Consider the following 19,579-nt stretch of genomic DNA (forward strand, 5'->3'; position numbering starts at 1 on the left):
CCACCTCCCTGGGCAACCTGTGCCAGGCTCTCAGCACCCTCATGGGGAACAACTTCTTCCCAACATCCAATCTCAGTGTACCCACTTTAGTTTTACTCCATTCCCCATAGTCATATCACTATCAATTACATGTTGTCTTGGTAGTTATCTCTTCCAACCTGGTCTATTCTATTCTATTCTATTCTTCTCATATTTTCTGGTTTCCTTTATGGCATAGAAGCACAGGGGGTGTCCCCAAACAGGTGCTTGTGTTGCATGTTCAGCTTAGCCATCAAATCACAGAACCACAGAACAGTGGGGGTTGGAAGGACCTCTGGTGATTGCCTATAGCCCAAGCCCCCTGCCAGAGCAGGTGCACCTAGAACAGGTCGCACAGAAATGATCTTTGAGGTCTCTTCCACCCTTGGTGATTCTGGGTGATTTTGTGAAATGTGTCCAGGTGGGTTTTGAATAACTCCAGAGATGGAGACTCCACAACTCTCTGGGCAGCCAGCTGTAGGGCTCCACCAACCTCAAAGTAAAGAAGTTTCTCCTCATGTGTAGATGGAACTTACTACGTTCAAGTTTGGGCCCATTGCCTCCTGCCTTACAGGAAAGTTTTAGGCTGTGCCTTTAAATTTGTTCACAGATCTTGAAGAGCAAATCAGTGAAATGTAAATAAATCACCCCTGGGTAAGAAAAGGAAAATAAAGATGATTCTAAGCAATCCCTTTGGAGAGATAAGGAACTGAAACTTCTTGCTGTCTACAACTACCTGAAGGGAGGTTGTAGCCAGGAGGGGGTTGGTCTCTTCTCCCAGGCACCCAGCACAAGAATAAGAGGACACAGTCTCAAGCTGTGCCAGGGGAGGTTTAGGCTGGAGGTGAGGAGAAAGTTCTTCCCAGCAAGAGAGATTGGCCACTGGAATGTGCTGCCCAGGGAGGTGGTGGAGTCACCATCCCTGGAGGTGTTTAGGAAGAGCCTGGATGAGGCACTTGGTGCTATGGTTTAGTTGATCAGATGGTGTTGGGTGATAGGTTGGACTTAATGATCCCTGAGGTCTTTTCCAACCTGGTTTATTCTATTCTATTCTATTCTATTCTATTCTATTCTATTCTATTCTATTCTATTCTATTCTATTCTATTCTATTCTATTCTGTTCTGTTCTGTTCTGTTCTGTTCTGTTCCATTCTAAACTGCTTGTTTCAAAACAATCTCTCTTCTCACTTCTTTGCTCTGGGAGAGACACTAACCTGCTTCTGCTTGACCTGGGTTGCATTGGTTTTGGTATTAACTTCTCTGCTTCTGTCTCCCTTTTGTACAGGGGGGCCAGGGAGAGACAGGGAAGGAGAGGCTAGTAGCTTCTCCTGGTTTTTGATGAGGGGGGTTCTTGTGCTGTTTGTTAATTGGAAATATCTGCAAATATTGTAACTCCTGGATATTTTGTACATGCTAATTGCAATAAGGTCACCCCTGAGTCTTCTTCTCTCCAGGCTAAGCAGCCCCAGCTCCCTCAGCCTCTCCTCACAGGGCTGTGCTCCAAACCCTTCCCCAGCTTTGTTGCCCTTCTCTGGACACCTCCCAGTATCTCAACATCCTTCCTAAAACTGAGGAGCCCAGAACTGGACACAGGACTCAAGGTGTGGCCTAACCAGTGCAGTGTACAGGGGCAGAATGACCTCCCTGCTCTCCGTCTTCTCTTCTCCAGACTAAATACCTCCAGTGCTCTCAGCCTTTCTTCACAGCAGAGCTGTTCCAGCCCCTCCATCATGCCTGTAGCTCTACACTGAACACTCTCCAGCAGATCCCTGCCTGCCTCTTGACTTGGGGAGCCCAAAACTGTGCACAGTATTCCAGGTGTGTCTCACCAGGACCACTAACATGCAAAAATTCATCTTCCTAGAGTGCAAACACTCAAGCACTCTTAATTGCCACTGAATTAGAATTTGACTTACAGTTACCAGGGTGTCTTGAAATGGATGCTGAAATGAAGACAGTACCTTAAGCATTCATTCTGCTGCTCTCTTTGAGGCCCACTCCATTTCGCTGGGCTCAAAGGCCAAGCAGTAATTCTCCATACGATCAACTCTTCAGAGCCACATCACAAATTATACTAACAACTAGTGCTACTTAACCCCTTTGAAGGCAGTCTCAGTAGACAAGCCAAACACTTAGCTGGCAAGGTGATTCCATTTCACATTACAACACAGCACTGATATCCATTAAGCCTTCAAGAACCTGCCCCATAACCCCACAGGCAAGCACTACACAGTGACTGCAAAACCAAGTGCTGCTCTCCCTGCTGGGAATTGCAACTGGATTAATTTTATTGTTTCTAAGAGTAATAAACTAGTTTGTCTAATACATGTTTCTCTATACCCTCCCCCCTAATTAAAGGTTTCAAGTGAAATTCTCAGCTGTGTGCTCACATCTAGTAGCACTCAGGAGTAATCCTGCCAAGTGTCAAGGCTAAACTGAACAAAACCCACAAAGGGCTGAGGGTTTAGATGGATTTAATTCCACCCAACTACTGCATAGGTCTCACACAAAGAATTAACAAGAGAATAAATCAGTTAACTGGTTTCACAGAGTGACAGAATGGTTTGGGTTGGAAGGCACCTTACATACAGACCACAGATTAGAGTCTACCTTCAACATAGAATCACAGAATTATCAGGATTGGAAGGGACCTCAAGGATCATCCAGCTCCAACCCACTGCCATGGGCAGGGACACCTTCCACTAGCCCAGGCTGCTCAAGGTCACAGGATCCTTCTCTCCTATGAGGACAGACTGAAGGAGTTGGGGCTGTTCAGTCTGGAGAAGAGAAGAGAGGAAGTTCTTCCCCAGGAGAGTGGTGAAGCCCTGGAATGGGTTGTCCAGGGAGGTGGTTGAGGCCCTGTCCCTGGAGGTGTTTAAGGCCAGGCTGGCTGAGGCTGTGGCCAGGCTGATGTAGTGTGGGGTGTCCCTGCCCATGGCAGGGGGGTTGGAACTAGATGATCCTTGTGGTCCCTTCCAACCCTGACTGATACTATGATACTATGATCACAGAATGGTAGGGTTGGAAGGGAGCTCCAGAGATCATCAAGTGTAACCCCTCTGCCAAAGCAGGATGCCCTAGGGCAGGCCACACAGGAGCACATGTAGGTCCTGTCCAACCTGGCCTTGAACACCTCCAGGGAGAGGGTATGTATAGAGAAAAGTAAAGATAGATAGATAGATAGATAGATAGATAGATAGATAGATAGATAGATAGATAATTAGATAGAGAGGTGGAGGGCAGTTGGAGGGCAGGTAGAGGGGGAGGGGAAGGAGAGGTGGAGAGGGAAGTGGAAAGAGAGGTGTAGAGGGAGGTGGAGAGGGAGGTGGAGAGGAAGGTGGAGAGGGAGGTGGAGAAAAAGGTGGAGAGGAAAGTGGAAAGAGAGGTGGAGAGGGAGGTGGAGAGGGAGGTGGAGAGGGAAGTTGGAGAGGGAGGTGGAGAGGGAGGTGGAGAGGAAGGTGGAGAGGGAGGTGGAGAGGGAGGTGGAGAGGGAAGTTGGAGAGGGAGGTGGAGAGGGAGGTGGAGAGGAAGGTGGATAGGGAGGTGGAGAGGGAGGTGGAGAGGAAGGTGGAGAGGGAGGTGGAGAGGGAAGTGGAAAGAGAGGTGGAGAGGGAGGTGGAGAGGGAAGTGGAGAAGGATGTGGAGAGGGAGGTGGAGAGGGAAGTGGAAAGAGAGGTGGAGAGGGAGGTGGAGAGGGAGGTGGAGAGGGAAGTGGAAAGAGAGGTGGAGAGGGAGGTGGAGAGGGAGGTGGAGAGGGAAGTGGAGAGGGAAGTGGAGAGGGAGGTGGAGAAGGAGGTGGAGAGGGAGGTGGAGAGGGAGGTGGAGAGGGAAGGTGAAGGGATGAAGGGATGGATGAATTCTTCCATTCAAATGTTTCCTGCTGTACCAGCACTTGTGCCCTTACTAAATTCACAGCAGAAACTAATTTGAGTACCAAACACATACACTCATTTTTCCTGGGCCTGTTCTGTTTCTACACAGTGTCACCACCTTGTCCCAAAAAGCACCAGATTCCTCATGGCAGCTAGTGATGGTGCTTTAAGTGAAGTTTCCCACCTTCAGTGCCATTGCTCCAATCTTTCAGGAAGGAACAGGAGGAGATCTTCTGCCCCGCTTGCAGTCGCACCCACGCCGCAGGCTGAGCTGCCTGATCCCAGTGCCACTGGCACAAACCAAGCTCAAAGCTGGAAGTCTGTGGTGCTAGAAGACAAAGGAAAAATATCACTTGGCTTCTCCACAAGTCAGTTATGAGATGGCTTCCCATCATAAGAATTGTGAAAACATAAGCTTACTGAACTGCTTGACAGCATTTCTGCCCCTGGTTCCCTGTGTAACTTGAGTGCTGTCTAGAATTCCAGGCTGCTATCTTGCAATCATAGAATGGTTTGGGTTGGAAGGGACCTCCAAAAGACATCTAGTCCAAGCCCTCACCCTCTCAGTCCATGACTTTGTCAAAATTCCTTTCCAGCATCCCCCTTCAAACACTGGAGCACAGCCCTGTGAGGAGAAGCTGAGGGAGCTGGGGTTGTTTAGCCTGCAGAAAAGGAGGCTCAGGGGAGACCTTCTTGCTCTCTACAACTCCCTGAAGGGAGGTTGTAGCCAGGTGGGGGTTGGTCTCTTCTCCCAGGCAGCCAGCACCAGAACAAGAGGACACAGTCTCAAGCTGTGCCAGGGGAGGTTTAGGCTCAAGGTGAGGAGAAAGTTCTTCCCAGAGAGAGTTGTTAGCCATTGGGATGTGCTGCCCAGGGAGGTGGTGGAGTCCCCATCACTGGAGGTGTTTAAAAAGAGCCTGGATGAGGCCCTTGGTGCCATGCTTTAGTTGATTAGATGGTGTTGAGTGATAGGTTGGACTCAGTGATCTCCAAGGTCTTTTCCAGCCTGGCTAATTCTGTATTGTTCCCAGGGGATTCTTTTCTCCAGGCATCTTTGCATGATTAGAATTCACTACAGAATAAAGGTGGAGGTTTTCCCAGTTCCTCCTGGAGTTGTGTCACAGTTTATAAGTAATCCATGCAGAATTTCTCCTGTTTTCAGCAAACCCCACCCTAGCTTTGCACAGAGGGAGGGCAAAAACCTCATTCTCACTTACATCATTCCACCTACATATCCTGGAGCTCTTTGCTTTCAGCCCTAAAGCAAGATCAGAATGGCAATCTTAAAAGAGTTCTTGAAACATATCATTCCTCAGGAGTCACAAAGGAGTTCTGCAGGGCAGTCACACACTTGAATAAGAACATAAACCTTTGAGTATAAGGTCTGTTAAAGGCATAATTAAAGGAGATTCTGCATTACAGAGGGTTTAGAGAATAAGAATTGTATTCAAGGCCCTTCACCAGCTTAGAGGCTCTTCTTTGGACACGCTCCAGCTCTTCAATAACTGCACTACAGAATCACAGAACATTAGGGGTTGGAAGGCACCTCTGGAGATCACCCAGGCCAACCCCCCTGCCAGAGCAGGAGCACCCAGGGCAGGTCACACAGCAACACATCCAGGTGGGGTTTGAAAGTCTCCAGAGCAGGAGACTCCACAACCTCTCTGGGCAGCCTGCTCCAGGCCTCCAGCACCCTCACCCCAAAGAACTTTCTCCTCATGTTGAAGTGGAAACTTCTGTGTTCTGGTACCTTTTGTTCCTTGTCCCACCACTGGATGCAACCAAACAGAACTTAGCCCTTGCCTCCTGACCCCCACCCCTCAGCTATTGACAGACATTGATCAGATCACTCTCAGCCTTCTCTTCTCCAAACTAAACAGCCCCAGGGCTCTCAGTCTCTCTTAACAGCAGAGCTGTTCTAATCCCTTCATCATCCTCATGGGTCTCTGCTGGACTCTCTTCAGCAGGTCTCTGCCTCTCTTGAACTGGGGAACCCAGAACTGGGCATAGTATTGCAGGTGTGGTCTCAGCAGGGAACTGTAGAGGGGGAGGGGAGCCTGCCTAGCCCTGCTGGCCACACTTTTCTTAATGCACCCCAATGTCCTTCTTGCAGTGAGTTACCTAACACTAAGCACAGTGTTCAAGGTGTGGCCTCAACAATGCCAAGCAGAGGACATTCACATCCCTACACCTGCTGGCACTTTTGACACTTACTTACTAGTGCTACAGGCTGGGGTCAGAGTGGCTGGAGAGTGGCCAGGCAGAGAGGGACCTGAGGGTACTGGTCAATGGTAGGCTGAGCATGAGCCTACAGTGTGTCCAGGTGACCAAGAAGGTCAATGGCATCCTGGCACAGCTGTGCCAGGGGAGGATTAGGCTGTAGGTTAGGAAGAAGCTCTACACAGAGGGAGTGATTGCCCATTGGGATGGGCTGCCCAGGGAGGTGGTGGAGTCACCATCACTGGAGGTGTTCAGGAGGAGACTTGATGGGGTGCTTGGTTGCATGGTTTATGGTTGCATGGCTGATTAGGTGGTGGTGGATGATAGGTTGGATGTGGTGACCCTGAAGGTCTCTTCCAACCTTGTCTATTCTATTCTATTCTATTCTATTCTATTCTATTCTATTCTATTCTATTCTATTCTATTCTATTCTATTCTATTCTATTCCATTCCATTCCATTCCATTCCATTCCATTCCATTCCTTGCAATGGTCTTCTGATTAGCTTAATGCTGCACCCAGGCTCAGTCAGCAGAGAGCCATACTGAGTGCTGCCCTGAGCCAGAAGGTGACATGAGGAACCTCACTTTGCCTTTTGCCCATCTGATGGGGTTACCAGTACCCATTCCTGATGGGGAGGCTGAGAGAAGACCTAGTAGCAGCCTTTCAGTACCTGAAGGGGGCCTACAGGAAAGCTAGGGAGAGACTTTTTGCTAGAGCTTGTAGAGACAAGACAAGGGGGGATGGATTTAAGATGGAAGAGGGGAGAATTAGGCTAAATATGGGGAAGAAAGCCTTTAGAATGAAGGTGGTGAGATACTGGAACTGGTTGCCCAGAAAGGCCATGGATGTCCCCTCCCTGGAGGTATTCAAAGACGGGCTGGATGAGGCCTTGAACAACCTGGGCTAATGGAAGGTGTCCCTGTGCATGGCAGGGGGGTTGGAACTGGATGATCTCAAAGGTCCCTTCCAACTTAGACCATTCTGTGAATCTATAACTTGAATATTTTCTATTTGACAGCTGAAGTGTGTTTTGGTTGCTGGTTTTTGCTGGGTTTTGTTCCTGTGGTTGGTTGGTTGAGGATTTTTCTCGCAGTACATATGGAATTGGACAGGAAAAACCTTTGGTGCTTTTGAGGGATAGCTGAAAGGTTGTTGGGCAGCTGCTGGGGAAATTACAACCTGCAGAGTACCATAAATTGCTGTACTGCAAATGGAGGGGTTGTGGATTTTCTTATGTGCACACAGTTTATTGTCTAGCAGAACTGGGGAAGTGACAGAAAGGAAATGTATTGGGAGAAAGTGGAGGGAGGGAACAAGAAAACATTGAAACTTAATCACAGAATCAACCAGGTTGGAAAAGACCTCAGAGATCATCAAATCCAACCTGTTACCTAATACCTAACACCTCCTGACAACTAAACCATGGCTCCAAGTGCCTCTTCCAGGCTCTTCCTAAACACCTCCAGGGATGGGGACTCCACCACCTCCCTGGGCAGCACATCCCAATGGCCAATCTCTCTTTCTGGGAAGAAATTACTTTTCTATTTAGTCATCATAACTCATGTCAAGAAACTTCTGAAAGCACATATACTTAAGCTAATTTACTCATAGAATTATCACAGGATCACACAGGATCACAGGATGTTAGGGGGTTGGAAGGGACCTCTGAAGATCATTGAGTTCAACCCCGCTGCCAGAGCAGGACCATAGAATCTTGCACAGGTCACATAGGAATGCATCCAGATGGGTCTTGAAAGTCTACAGAGAAGGAATATAGCATTAGTATGGCTGGAAAGCCCTTTAAGAGCATCCAGTCCAACCATTCTCTAACTGGCAAGGCTGAGGTTAACCCATGGCCCTCAGCACCACATCTCTGCCTCTTGGAAATACCTCCAGGGATGGGGATCCAATCACCTCCCTGGACAGCCAGTGCCAGTGGTTGAGAACCCTTTCAGAGAAGAAGTTATGATCTCCAACCTCAAACACCCCTGGGGTAACTTGAGGCCATTTCCTCTCATCCTGTCTCTTGTTAGTAGAGAGAAGAGACCAACTCCCACCTAGTGCCAGCATCCTTTCAATTGAAGAGAGCCTGAAAGCAGGAATAGACTAGACTAGACTAGACTAGACTAGACTAGGTTGGAAGAGACCTTCAAGATCATCGAGTCCAACCCATTAACCAATCAAACACCACCTAAGCAACTAATCCATGGCACCAAGCACCCTATCAAGTCTCCTCCTGAACACGTCCAGTGATGGTGACTCTATCACCTCCCCAGGCAGCACATTCCAATGGGCAATCACTCTCTCTGTGTAGAACTTCTTCCTTACATCCAGCCTAAACCTCCCCTGGTGCAGCCTGAGACTGTGTCCTCTTGTTCTGGTGCTGGCTGCCTGGGAGAAGAGACCAATCCCCACCTGGCTACAACCTCCTTTCAGGTAGTTGTAGAAGCAATAAGGTCTCCCCTGAGTCTTCTCTTCTCCAGGCTAAGCAACCCCAGCTCCCTCAGCCTCTCCTCACAGAGCTGTGTTCCAAGCCCCTCACCAACTTTGTTGCCCTTCTCTGGACTCATTCCAGCAAGTCAACCTCCTTCCTAAACTGAGGGGCCCAGAACTGGACACAGGACTCAAGGTGTGGCCTAACCAGTGCAGTGTACAGGGGCAGAATGACCTCCCTACTCCTGCTGGCCACACTCTTCCTGATGCAGGCCAGGATGCCATTGGCCCTCCTGGCTGCCTGGGCACACTGCAGGCTCATGTTCAGCCTACCATCAACCAGCACCCCCAGGTCCCTCTCTGCCTGGCTGCTCTCAGCCACTCTGCCCCCAGCCTGTAGCACTGCCTGGGGTTGCTGTGGCCAATGTGCAGAACCTGGCACTTGGATGTGTTCAATCTCCTGCCCTTGGACTCTGCCCATCTGTCCAGCCTGTCGAGGTCCCTCTGCAGAGCCTCTCTACCCTCCAGCAGATCAACTCCTGCCCCCAGCTTGGAATATTGATGAACACAAATGCAGAGGTAATTCCTTATGGGCATCTACACTGGGACTGAGAATCCTGAAAGCTACATTCAAAATGCAATTTTTAACTACCAATTTCATGCAATTAAAGCAGGCTGCATGTGAAGTCTTCTTTTCCAGAGCTTCCATTAGACCAGAGGGGGAAAAAAAATAATTCAAATTCCAACAGTCATTAATGTGACCTTTTGGTTTAATTATTGGAAAATATTCTGTAGTAGAACTCCTCTTGCAGGGAGAAAATGAAGATCTTTTGACCCTCTACTTTTTTGGCTGCTGTGAGCAATTTCAATGTCACCTAAGGGAGATGACTTTTGCTAATGGAGAAGCACAGGAGAAAAATCATCCCTTAGGAGAAGACACCTGAGGCACTTCATCATGGAACCACACAATCACTAAGGTTGAAAAAGACCTCAGAGATCATCAAGTCCAACCTGTCACCCAACACCTCCTGACTAAACCATGGCTTCAAGTGCAACATCTAATCCCCTCTTGAACACCTCCAGGGATGGGGACTCCACCACCTCCCTGGGCAGCACATCCCAACAGCCAGCAACTCTTTCTGGGAAGACCTTTCTCCTCACCTCAAGCTTAGTTTCCCTGGCACAGCTTATTGCTGTCTACAACTCCCTGAAGGGAGGTTGTAGCCAGGTGGGGGTTGGTCTCTTCTCCCAGGCAAGCAGCACAAGAACAAGAGGACACAGTCTCAAGCTGTGCCAGGGGAGGTTTAAGCTGGAGGTGAGGAAGAAATTCTTCCCAGAGAGATTGGCCATTGGAATGTGCTGCCCAGGGAGGTGGTGGAGTCACCATCACTGGAGGTGTTTAAGAAGAGCCTGGATGAGGCACTTGGTGCCATGGTTTAGTTTATCAGATGGTGCTGGGTGACAGGTTGGACTGGATGATCTCCGAGGTCTTTTCCAACCTGGTTAATTCTATTCTATTCTATTCTATTCTACTCTACTCTACTCTATTCTATTCTGGTTTAACCAAACCCAGTGCTGGGTCCTGCATTTGGGACACAACCACCTCATAAACCCTCCAGACTTGGGGCAGGGCAGTTATGAAAACTGCCCAGCAGAGAAGGGTCTGGGGGTGCTGATTGACAGCCAGTTGAGCACGAAACAGCAGTGTGTCCAGGGGGCCAAGAAGCATCCTGGCCTCAACCAGGAACATGGTGACCAACAGAGGAGTAGGGAAGTTTTGAGCCCTTGTACTCCTTGTACTCCAGTATCTGAAGGGGGCTACAAGAAGGCTGGGGAGGGACTGCTCAGGATCTCAGGGAGTGATAGGACTAGGGGGAATGGAATGAAGCTGGAGGTGGGGAGATTGAGGCTGGAGGGGAGGAGGAAGTTCTTCCCCATGAGAGTGGTGAAGCCCTGGAATGGGTTGTCCAGGGAGGTGGTTGAGGCCCTGTCCCTGGAGGTGTTTAAGGCCAGGCTGGATGAGGCTGTGGCCAGGCTGATCTAGTGTGGGGTGTCCCTGGCCATGGCAGGGGGGCTGGAACTAGATGATCCTTGTGGTCCCTTCCAACCCTGACTGATACTATGATACTACGATACTCAACACTGGTGAGGCAACATCTTGGGTACTGGGTTCAGTTTTGGTCTCTCACTCCAAGAAGGTCATTGAGGTGCTGGAGCAGGTCCAGAGAAGGGCATTGAAGCTGGGGAAGGGTCTGGAGAACAGGGCTGGAGAGGAGCAGCTGAGGGAGCTGGGGCTGTTTAGCATGTAGAAAAGGAGGCTCAGGGGAGACCTCATTGCTCTCTACAGCTCCCTGAAAGGAGGTTGGAGCCAGGTGGGGGTTGGTCTCTTCTCCTTAGTCTCAGGTGATAGAATGAGAGGAAATGGCCTGAAATTGTGCCAGGGGAGGGTTAGGTTGGAGATTAGGAAAAATGTCATTGCTGCAAGAGTGGTCAGAGATTGGAACAGGCTGCCCAGGGAGGTGGAGGAGTCACCATCCCTGAAATGTTGGAGAAATGCATGTGCATGGCACATGGTTTAGTGGGCACGGTGGTGTTGGGTTGAAGGTTGGACTCAGTGATCTTGGAAGGCTTTTCCCATTGAAGCAGTTCTAGGACTGATTCTATGATTCTTGCCTGAGTTCACAGGCAAGTGTGCCTGCAGGTTTAAATCAGCACCTAGGCTCACTGAAGCAGCACTGCTAGAAAACTGCTCCAGAAAAGCAAGATGCACCCTAGGAGGAAAATATTTATGGCACATTGGCCTCTATACATCTCCATTGTAAGAAGACTGAAACATGGAGGGACTCACCTGGCCAAGTTGAGTGAACTGAAGTCTAGATCACCACTGAAATAGCCCTGTGTGCCTGCCTGAATCATTGACCTGGGATCTGTCTCTTGCTCAGCTCACCCTGGGATCTGCTTACAATTGCTCAGCATTTTGATACATTGATAACGAGCATCTGTTTTCAACTGGTTTTCCTACTGGGAAACTAGGATAACTTTATTGTAGACCACAAAATCCATCATGTAACCCAGCTTGGGCTGTGTCAAACCCTGCATTCCAAACCCCTCAAGCCAAATTCAAAGACCAAGCCCTCAGTGCCTGTGCTGAGACTCAGAGGCAGGAAAACAAAGGAGCTGCTTTGACTCACCTGTGCTCACCTAAGGATGTGACACAGGTGTCACAGCACAACCTTCTTGCATCACACAGAGCAGCAGGCAGCCTGATTTGTGCTGTCGTGGGGGGTATGCCTTCCCCACAATAATATGAGCAGGCAGTGTGAGCTTGCAGCACAGAAGGCAAATCACATCCTGGGCTGCATCCAAAGCAGCATTGCCAGCAGAGCCAGAGAGATGATTCTGACACTTTGCTCTGCTCTGCTGAGACCTCACCTGCAGTGGTGTGTACAGCTCTGGAGCCCTCAATACAGGAAGGACCTGGACCTGATGGAGCAGGTCCAGAGGAGGGCCATGAAAATGATCAGGATTTGGAGCAGCTCTGATACAAGGACAGTCTGAGGGAGCTGAGGGTGTTCAGCCTGGAGAAGAGAAGGCTCCAGGGAGACCTAAGAGCAGCCTGCCAGGACCTGAAGGGGCTACAGGAAGGCTGCAGAGAGACTGTTTGCAAAGGCCTGCAGGGACAGGACCAGGGGCAATGGCTTCAAACTAGAGCAGAGCAGATTGAGATTGGATGTGAGGAACAAGTTCTGCACCAGGAGGGTGGTGGAACACTGGCACAGGTTGCCCAGGGAGGTGGTTGAGGCTCCATGGCTGGAGATATTCAAGGTGAGGCTGGACAGGGCTCTGGGCAACCTGATCTAGCTGGGGATGTCCCTGCTGAGTGCAGAGGGGTTTGGACTGGATGAGCTTTGGAGATCCCTTCTGGCCTGGACCATTCTATAACTCTATGATTCTATAATATGTTGGGTTGAAAAGAGAAACAGGGAAGGTTGTGCTAGAGAATCCCAACACAGTCTGGCTGCAGAGCTGACAGGTCTGACGTTACAGCTCCTGGGTATGGTGGAGTGGAACAAAACAGCCCTGCTGCACAGCTGAGGATCAGGATCATCATGCATTTAAAAACACACAGAAGAGCCTTGGGAACCTCCCAAAAGTCAGCTCCAAAGGTATATTTTTTTTTCCCTGAGCTGGCTAAACACATCAATTTTTGGCCAGAACCAGAAGGACTCTCCTGCCCACTGGGGCCTTAGCACTCTCCTGGCTGCAGGAAGCTCAATTTATAAGGTAGCAGATTTCTTAAGGTATTCCTTGACACTCTTTGTAAGTGTGTTTAGGTGTGATAAGACAGATGATGGTTTGGAGGAATAAAAATGAGCCTGATGAAATGAAAACACTCCTGGAATTCAGAAAGCCTTTGAAGACTAAAATAGCTTTGTGTGTTTTCTCTTCTAATCCAAGGGGGAGACAAGATCAACCAATGTGTCTTCTGAAAGCCAGGTCCTCTTACCACAGGCCAGAGAACATCCTTCACTGAAAGTAATGTCATCTATGGCAACAGCTCCATCTTGGCTCTGGGTCTCCACCATCCCCCAAAAGACAACCTGCAGAGATGAACAGCAAGTCAACAAGGGTGGCCTGGGAAATTCCCCACAGATCTGGAGTAGAAAGTGGTAGAATGTAAACAAATTACCATTGGATGTAACAGGAAAAATATTGATAAGGTCTAAATAGTCCCCTTGGTCTGATAACTAACACAAAGTTAGTTGTATACACTAACTTTTTCTTGGTTCCTCACTCTAGCTGGTTGCTTGCTGACCTTGGCTGCATTCTTTGTTGTGGCTAAGTGTTAACAAGCTCCTCTCTGCTTTTCTCCTCTTTCTCTTTCCCTTGTCTGACAGGAGGAGAGGGGGAAGCTATTGGTAGCCCCCTGGTTTTGCCCAGGGGGGTCTTGTGTTGTTTATACACTGTAAAAACATGCAAATATAGTATATATTTTAGAATAGAATAGAATAGAATAGAATAGAATAGAATAGAATAGAATAGAATAGAATAGAATAGAATAGACCAGGTTGGAAGAGACCTTCAAGATCATCGCGTCCAACCCATCATCCATTTTGTACATATTCAGTGCATTTCATGTTTCTGGATTGCAGTTTTGCTTCTAAATGCACCTTCATAGAATCATAGAATTGTCAGGTTTAGAAGGGACCTCAAGAATCAGCCAGGTCCAACCCCCCTGCCATGGCCAGGGACATCTCACACTACAGCAGGTTGCTCACAGCCACATCCAGCCTGGCTGCAAACACCTCCAGACAGGAGGCTTCCACCACCTCCCTGGGCAACCTGTGCCAGGTTGTCACCACCCTCATGGGGAACTTCTTCCTCACACCCAAGCTGAATCTCTCCACTTCTAGTTTTGCTCCATTCCCCCCAGTCCTATCACTCCCTCACACCCTCAAAAGTCCTTCCCCAGCTTTCTTGGAGCCCCCTTCAGATCCTGGAAGGCCACAATTAGGTCTCCTCAGAGCCTTCTCTTCTCCAGACTGAACAGCCCCAACTCTCTCAGGCTGTCTCCAGAGCAGAGCAGCTCCAGCCCTCTGCTCCTCCTTGTGGCCCTTCTCTGGACACCTTCCAGCACCTCCAGATCCTTCCTGGCACAGAGGCTCCAGAACTGGACACAGTGCCCCAGCTGTGGTCTCACCAGAGCAGTTGCAGAGGGGGAGAATCACTTCCCTCGACCTGCTGGCTGTGCCTCTCTTGCTGCAGCCCAGGCTCTGCTTGGCTCTCTGGGCTGCATTTTCTTCCATCCCACTGAGCTGGTCTGGCAATTTTATTTTGGGGGGGGGGGGGGGGTAATTCTCTCAGATTAGCTGGTGGGGTAATTTCAACCCACTGCAAGAAGAAATGACATTCACCAATATCACAGACAAGGGCGGGGGTGGGGGGGGTGGGGGGGGGTGGGGGGGGTGAATCAAATAACAAAGAAAAAAGCAAACCCAAAAATCTTCCTAAAGAAGCCAGGGTAGCCCATGGAATTTCTGACAGACAGAGGAGAACGCAGATCATGCTCTTCATCTGGGAAGAAGCCCATTCTGGCTCTTTCACTTATCTGTGGCTTGTCAGCACAGATACACACTCCAAGCATCTAACACAAGGCTGAGGCAACATTTGATGAAAAGGAGGTGAAAACCACAGTAAAAATCCATTAAAGCCTAAGCAAGAACCACAGGAGTTAAGAAACACAAAGCATTTTGTGTTTTACCAGGCAGTTATTCCAACAGACACTGCAAATGGGAAGCTTTTCTGCTTGAATGAATCAGACCTGGAGCAAAGTCAGAGAAACAAACACTGTCAGAAGCCTTTCAGCAAGCTTTTAGCCAAAACAAACCTGGAGGAGCACTTAGTCAGCTGTTACTCTGCTCTGATGCTACAACAGTCAATTTATCTTTCTCCTAGCAAAGTCTTCTCAGCACAAGGAGTTGCAAATATTGCACATCTGGAGCTTACAGCCAGGTTCTATATGCAAAGGCTATATGCACATTTCCTCTGCAATGATCTAGGAGCAGAGGGATCAGTCATGGTCCTTGGGAAAACCCACTAAAAACCTATGCCAATCAAATCAACCCAAGAGGAAGAAGAGGAGACTCAGGGGTGAACTTATTGCACTCTACAACTACCTGAAGGGAGGTTGTAGACAGGCAGAGGTTGGTCTCTTCTCCCAGGCAGCCAGTACCAGAACAAGAGGACACAGTCTCAGGCTGTGCCAGGGGAGGTTTAGGCTGGAGGTGAGGAAGAAGTTCTACACAGAGAGAGTGCTTGCCCATTGGAATGGGCTGCCTGGGGAGGTGGTGGAGTCACCATCCCTGGAGGTGTTCAGGAGGAGACTTGACAGGGTGCTTGGTGCCATGGGTTAGTTGGTTGGGTGGTGTTGGATGATAGATTGGACACGATGATCTTTATGGCCTCTTCCAACCTGGTCTGGTTTATTCTATTCTATTCTATTCTATCCTATTCTATTCTATTCTATTCTATTCTATTCTATTCTATTCTATTCTACTCTATATCAGCAATATCAATAATATTCCTTAAATTAGTTCATAGAATTATTTTGGTTGCAAAAGACCTCCAAAATCACGGAGTCAGACAGTCAACCCAACACCCCCATGGCCATTACACCCTGTCCCCAGGTGCCATGGCCACGCATTTCTTGAAGACCTCCAGGGATGGTAACTCCAGCACCTCCCTGGGCAGCCTGTGCCAACTCCTGACCACTCTTGCAGCAAAGAAATTTTTCCTACTCTCCAACCTAACCCTCCCTTAACACAATTTCAGGCCATTCCCAGTCTTCTATCACCTGATACTAGGGAGAAGAGACCAGCCCCCACTTGTGCCAACCTCCTACCAGGGGTCTGTAGAGGGCAACGGGGTTTACCCTCAGCCTCCTCCAGTTCCCAGTTCCCTCAGCTACTCCTGATAAGACGTTAGATAGAATAGAATAGAATAGAATAGAATAGACCAGACCAGGTTGGAAGAGACCTTCAAGATCACCGTGTCCAACCCATCAACCAATCCAACACCACTTAAACACTTAAACAACTAACCCATGGCAACAAGCACCCTATCAAGTCTCCTCCTGAACACCTCCAGGGATGGTGACTCCACCACCTCCCTGGGCAGCACAACCCAATGGGCAATCACTCTCTCTGTGTCCAACCTAAACCTCCCCTGGTGCAGCCTGAGACTATGTCCTCTTGTTCTGGTGCTGGCTGCCTGGGAGAAGAGACCAACCTCTGCCTGTCTACAACCTCCCTTAAGGTAGTTGTAGACAGCAATAAGGTCACCCCTGAGTCTCCTCTTCTCCAGGCTAAGCAGCCCCAGTTCCCTCAGCCTCTCCTGATAGGGCTGTGTTCTAAACCCCTCACCAACTTTGTTGCCCTTCTCACAGTACATTAGAGGTTGGAAGGGACCTCCAGAGATCATCAAGTCCAACCCCCCTGCCAAAAGCAGCACCACCCAGGGTAGTCTGCACAGGAATGCATCCAGGTGTGTTTTGAATGTGTGCAGAGAGGGAGACTCCACAACCTCTCTGGGCAGCCTGCTCCAGGGCTCTGCCACCCTCACTGTCAAGAAATTTCTCCTCATTTTGAGGTGAAATTTTCTGTGTGCAAGTTTGAACCTGCTCTTTCTTTTCTTATTACTGCACACTACCCAAAAGAACTTGCCCCCCTCCACTTGACCCCCACCCCTCAGCTATTGATAGACATTGATCAGATCCCTCTCAGCCTTCTCCTCTCCAGACTAAACAGCCCCAGGGCTCTCAGTCTCTCTTCACAGGGGAGATGCTCAAGTCCCCTAAGCATCCTCATAGCTCTCTGTTGGAGTCTCTCCAGCAGGTCTCTGACTCCCTTGAACTGGGGAGCCAAGAACTGGACACAGGATTGCAGCTGTGGTCTCAGCAGAGCAGAGCGGATCTTGTTGGATGCTTCAGCTCAAGCCAGGTGATTCTGTTACTCATCCAGTTTATGGAACTGACTCTGTGCTTTCATGCATTCACCTTTGCATTCTAACCAGCTCCTCATAGTAACTATTGCAGGAGGAAATGCCTCTGATTTTATCCTCTGCTCCCCACTCCCCCTCCAGTATTCTGCATGACAGCTCCTGTACATAATCCATGATATTATAGCTCCAAGTTCTATTTATTCTGCTAATGTTTTGTTTGAGTGCACATGTAAATACATTCAAATATCCTGTGGGACTTGGATTGGGTTTAGCAGCTTGGGGTAAAATAAAACCACATGCATGTGCTGTGTGACAAAGGCTCCAAGCTACAATGAACAGATAAGTGCTGCTTGTCACCTGAAGCATCCCTCAAGACCTGTACCTCATAGTATGGAGTGGTGCTTCCTATATAAATTGAACTGAATTTATTGATATAGAGTGAAGCTAAGGGAGTACTCTACTGAAAGGTAAGATCCCAAATCACAGAATGACACAGAATTCTTGAGACTGGAAGAGACCTCTGAGCTGATCCAGCCCAGCCTATGACCCAACACCACCACACCATCCACACCATGGCACTCAGTGCCACATCCAATCTCTCCTTAAACACCTCCAGGGACAGTGACTCCACCACCTCCCTGGGCAGTCCATCCCAGTCTCTGATTCCCTGTCCCTGACGAAGTGCTTCCTAGCCTCCAACCTAACCCTTCCCTGGCACAGCTCCAGGCCATGCCCTCTCCTCTTGTCACCAGGTGCCTGGGAGCAGAGCCTGACCCCCACCTGACTACAGCTTCCCTTCAGGTAGTTGTAGAGTGTGGCAAGGTCCCCCCTGAGCCTCCTCTTCTCCAGGCTGCACACCCCCAGCTCCCTCAGCCTCTGCTCCTCAGCCTTTCCCTCCAGTCCCTTCCCCAGGCTGGTTGCTCTCCTCTGGACCTGCTGCAGCACCTCAAGATCCTTCCTGCAGTGAGGGCCCAGAGCTACACACGGAGCTCCAGGTGATGCCTCACCAGTGTGAATATCACACCCCTCTGGGCAGGTAGATTCCTGCTGCAGTAATGCTGACTGGTTTGTTTGAGACCCATGCAGAGTCTGAGTATGGTTTAGCATCACTTTTTGCACCACCGAGGGGTAAGGAATAGTAATGCTCATCAGTGCAAACCATGAACTTCCAAATGGCTTCTTGCTCTTTAACACCATAGGGACATTTTCCTCAGGCTTCACAGTACCACGGAACATTAGAGGTTGGAAGAGACTTCCAGAGATCATTGAGTCCAAACCCCTCTTCCAGAGCAGCATCACCCAGGGGAGTCTGCACAGGAATGCATCCAGGTGGGTGTTGAAAGTGTCCAGAGAAGGAGACTCCACAGCCTCTCTGGGCAGCCTGCTCCAGGCCTCCAGCACCCTCACACCAAAGAACTTCCTCTTCATGTTGAGGTGAAACCTTCTATGTTCAAGTTTGTATCCACTGTTCTTTGGCTTATTGCTGTGCACCACCCAAAAGAGCTTGGCCCTCTCCACTTGACCCCCAGCCCTCAGCTATTGATAGACGTTGATCAGATCCCTCTCAGCCTTCTCCTCTCCAGACTAAACAGCCCCAGGGCTCTCAGTCTCTCTTCACAGGGGAGGTGCTCAAGTCCCCTAGCATCACAATAATGCTTTCCATTGTCAAAATACTCTGGTCTGACTTACTAAAAAGACACAATTTGCAGAGCATTTAACAGGTGCTCTTTGCAGTCACCTCAATTTACCAACCTCATACTTCTCAGTGCTATTGATTGTGATGGTCTTTGCTTTCCACTGATCTTGCAGTTCTCCTGGATCCTGCCAGACGTTTGTAATGGTATTCTCAGAGTGCTTTTTAACCCCCACCATCAATGTTCCACTCCTTTGACTGATCCAATAATGAAATGTAATCTAGGACACAAAGAAGAAAAACACAACACAACAACCCCAAAGATCTGATTATTCCAGGGAAGAACTAAGAGAAACAAAGAAGCAGAAGGACAATGCATCAATATACCTGACAAACATGCTCCTTCATCAGTTGGAAGGAAACTTTGGTCCTTAAAGTTGCAGAAGGTGATGGCATGTCAGTGGACAATGAGAGGAAATAAGCTGTTCAAGGGAATGAAATAGAAATCTCAGGAGTGGGGAGAACAGGTATGTGCAACACATCATTTTGGCACTGTGGTAGCTTTAGGCTGTGCATTTCAAGTGTGCCACAGATCTTGAGCAGAACAGTAATAAAATGTACATAAATCACTGTTGGGGTGTGAAAAGGAAAATACAGATAATTCTGAACAATTCCACTGGAGAAATATCTCCCATAAGCTGCTTGTACTAAAACAATTCCTTCTTCTTTCTTCTCTTCTCTCCTCTTCTCTTCTCTTCTCTTCTCTTCCTCTTCTCTTCTCTTCTCTTCTCTTCTCTTCTCTTCTCTTCTCTTCTCTTCTCTTCTCTTCTCTTCTCTTCTCTCTTCTCTTCTCTTCTCTTCTCTTCTCTTCTCTTCTCTTCTCTTCTCTTCTCTTCTCTTCT

At 48.9% G+C, this 19,579-nt stretch overlaps 1 protein-coding gene across 1 annotated transcript in view; it reads right to left on the reverse strand.

Annotated features, from left to right (window-relative positions):
• The window catches only part of MALRD1 (MAM and LDL receptor class A domain containing 1), a 348,020-nt gene extending 328,648 nt beyond the window's left edge, over nucleotides 1–19,372 (reverse strand). The window contains 5 exon segments of the mRNA XM_068146420.1: nucleotides 4,075–4,218; nucleotides 13,053–13,146; nucleotides 18,797–18,958; nucleotides 19,065–19,159; nucleotides 19,333–19,372. Of these exon segments, the coding sequence (XP_068002521.1) occupies nucleotides 4,075–4,218; nucleotides 13,053–13,146; nucleotides 18,797–18,958; nucleotides 19,065–19,159; nucleotides 19,333–19,372 (535 nt within the window).
• Nucleotides 19,373–19,579: the final 207 nt, after the last annotated feature.

This window comes from Melanerpes formicivorus, unplaced genomic scaffold (genome assembly GCF_026170545.1).
Source record: "Melanerpes formicivorus ecotype bairdi unplaced genomic scaffold, bMelFor1.0.p_v2 SCAF_13, whole genome shotgun sequence".
In the NCBI taxonomy this organism is placed as follows: domain Eukaryota; kingdom Metazoa; phylum Chordata; class Aves; order Piciformes; family Picidae; genus Melanerpes; species Melanerpes formicivorus.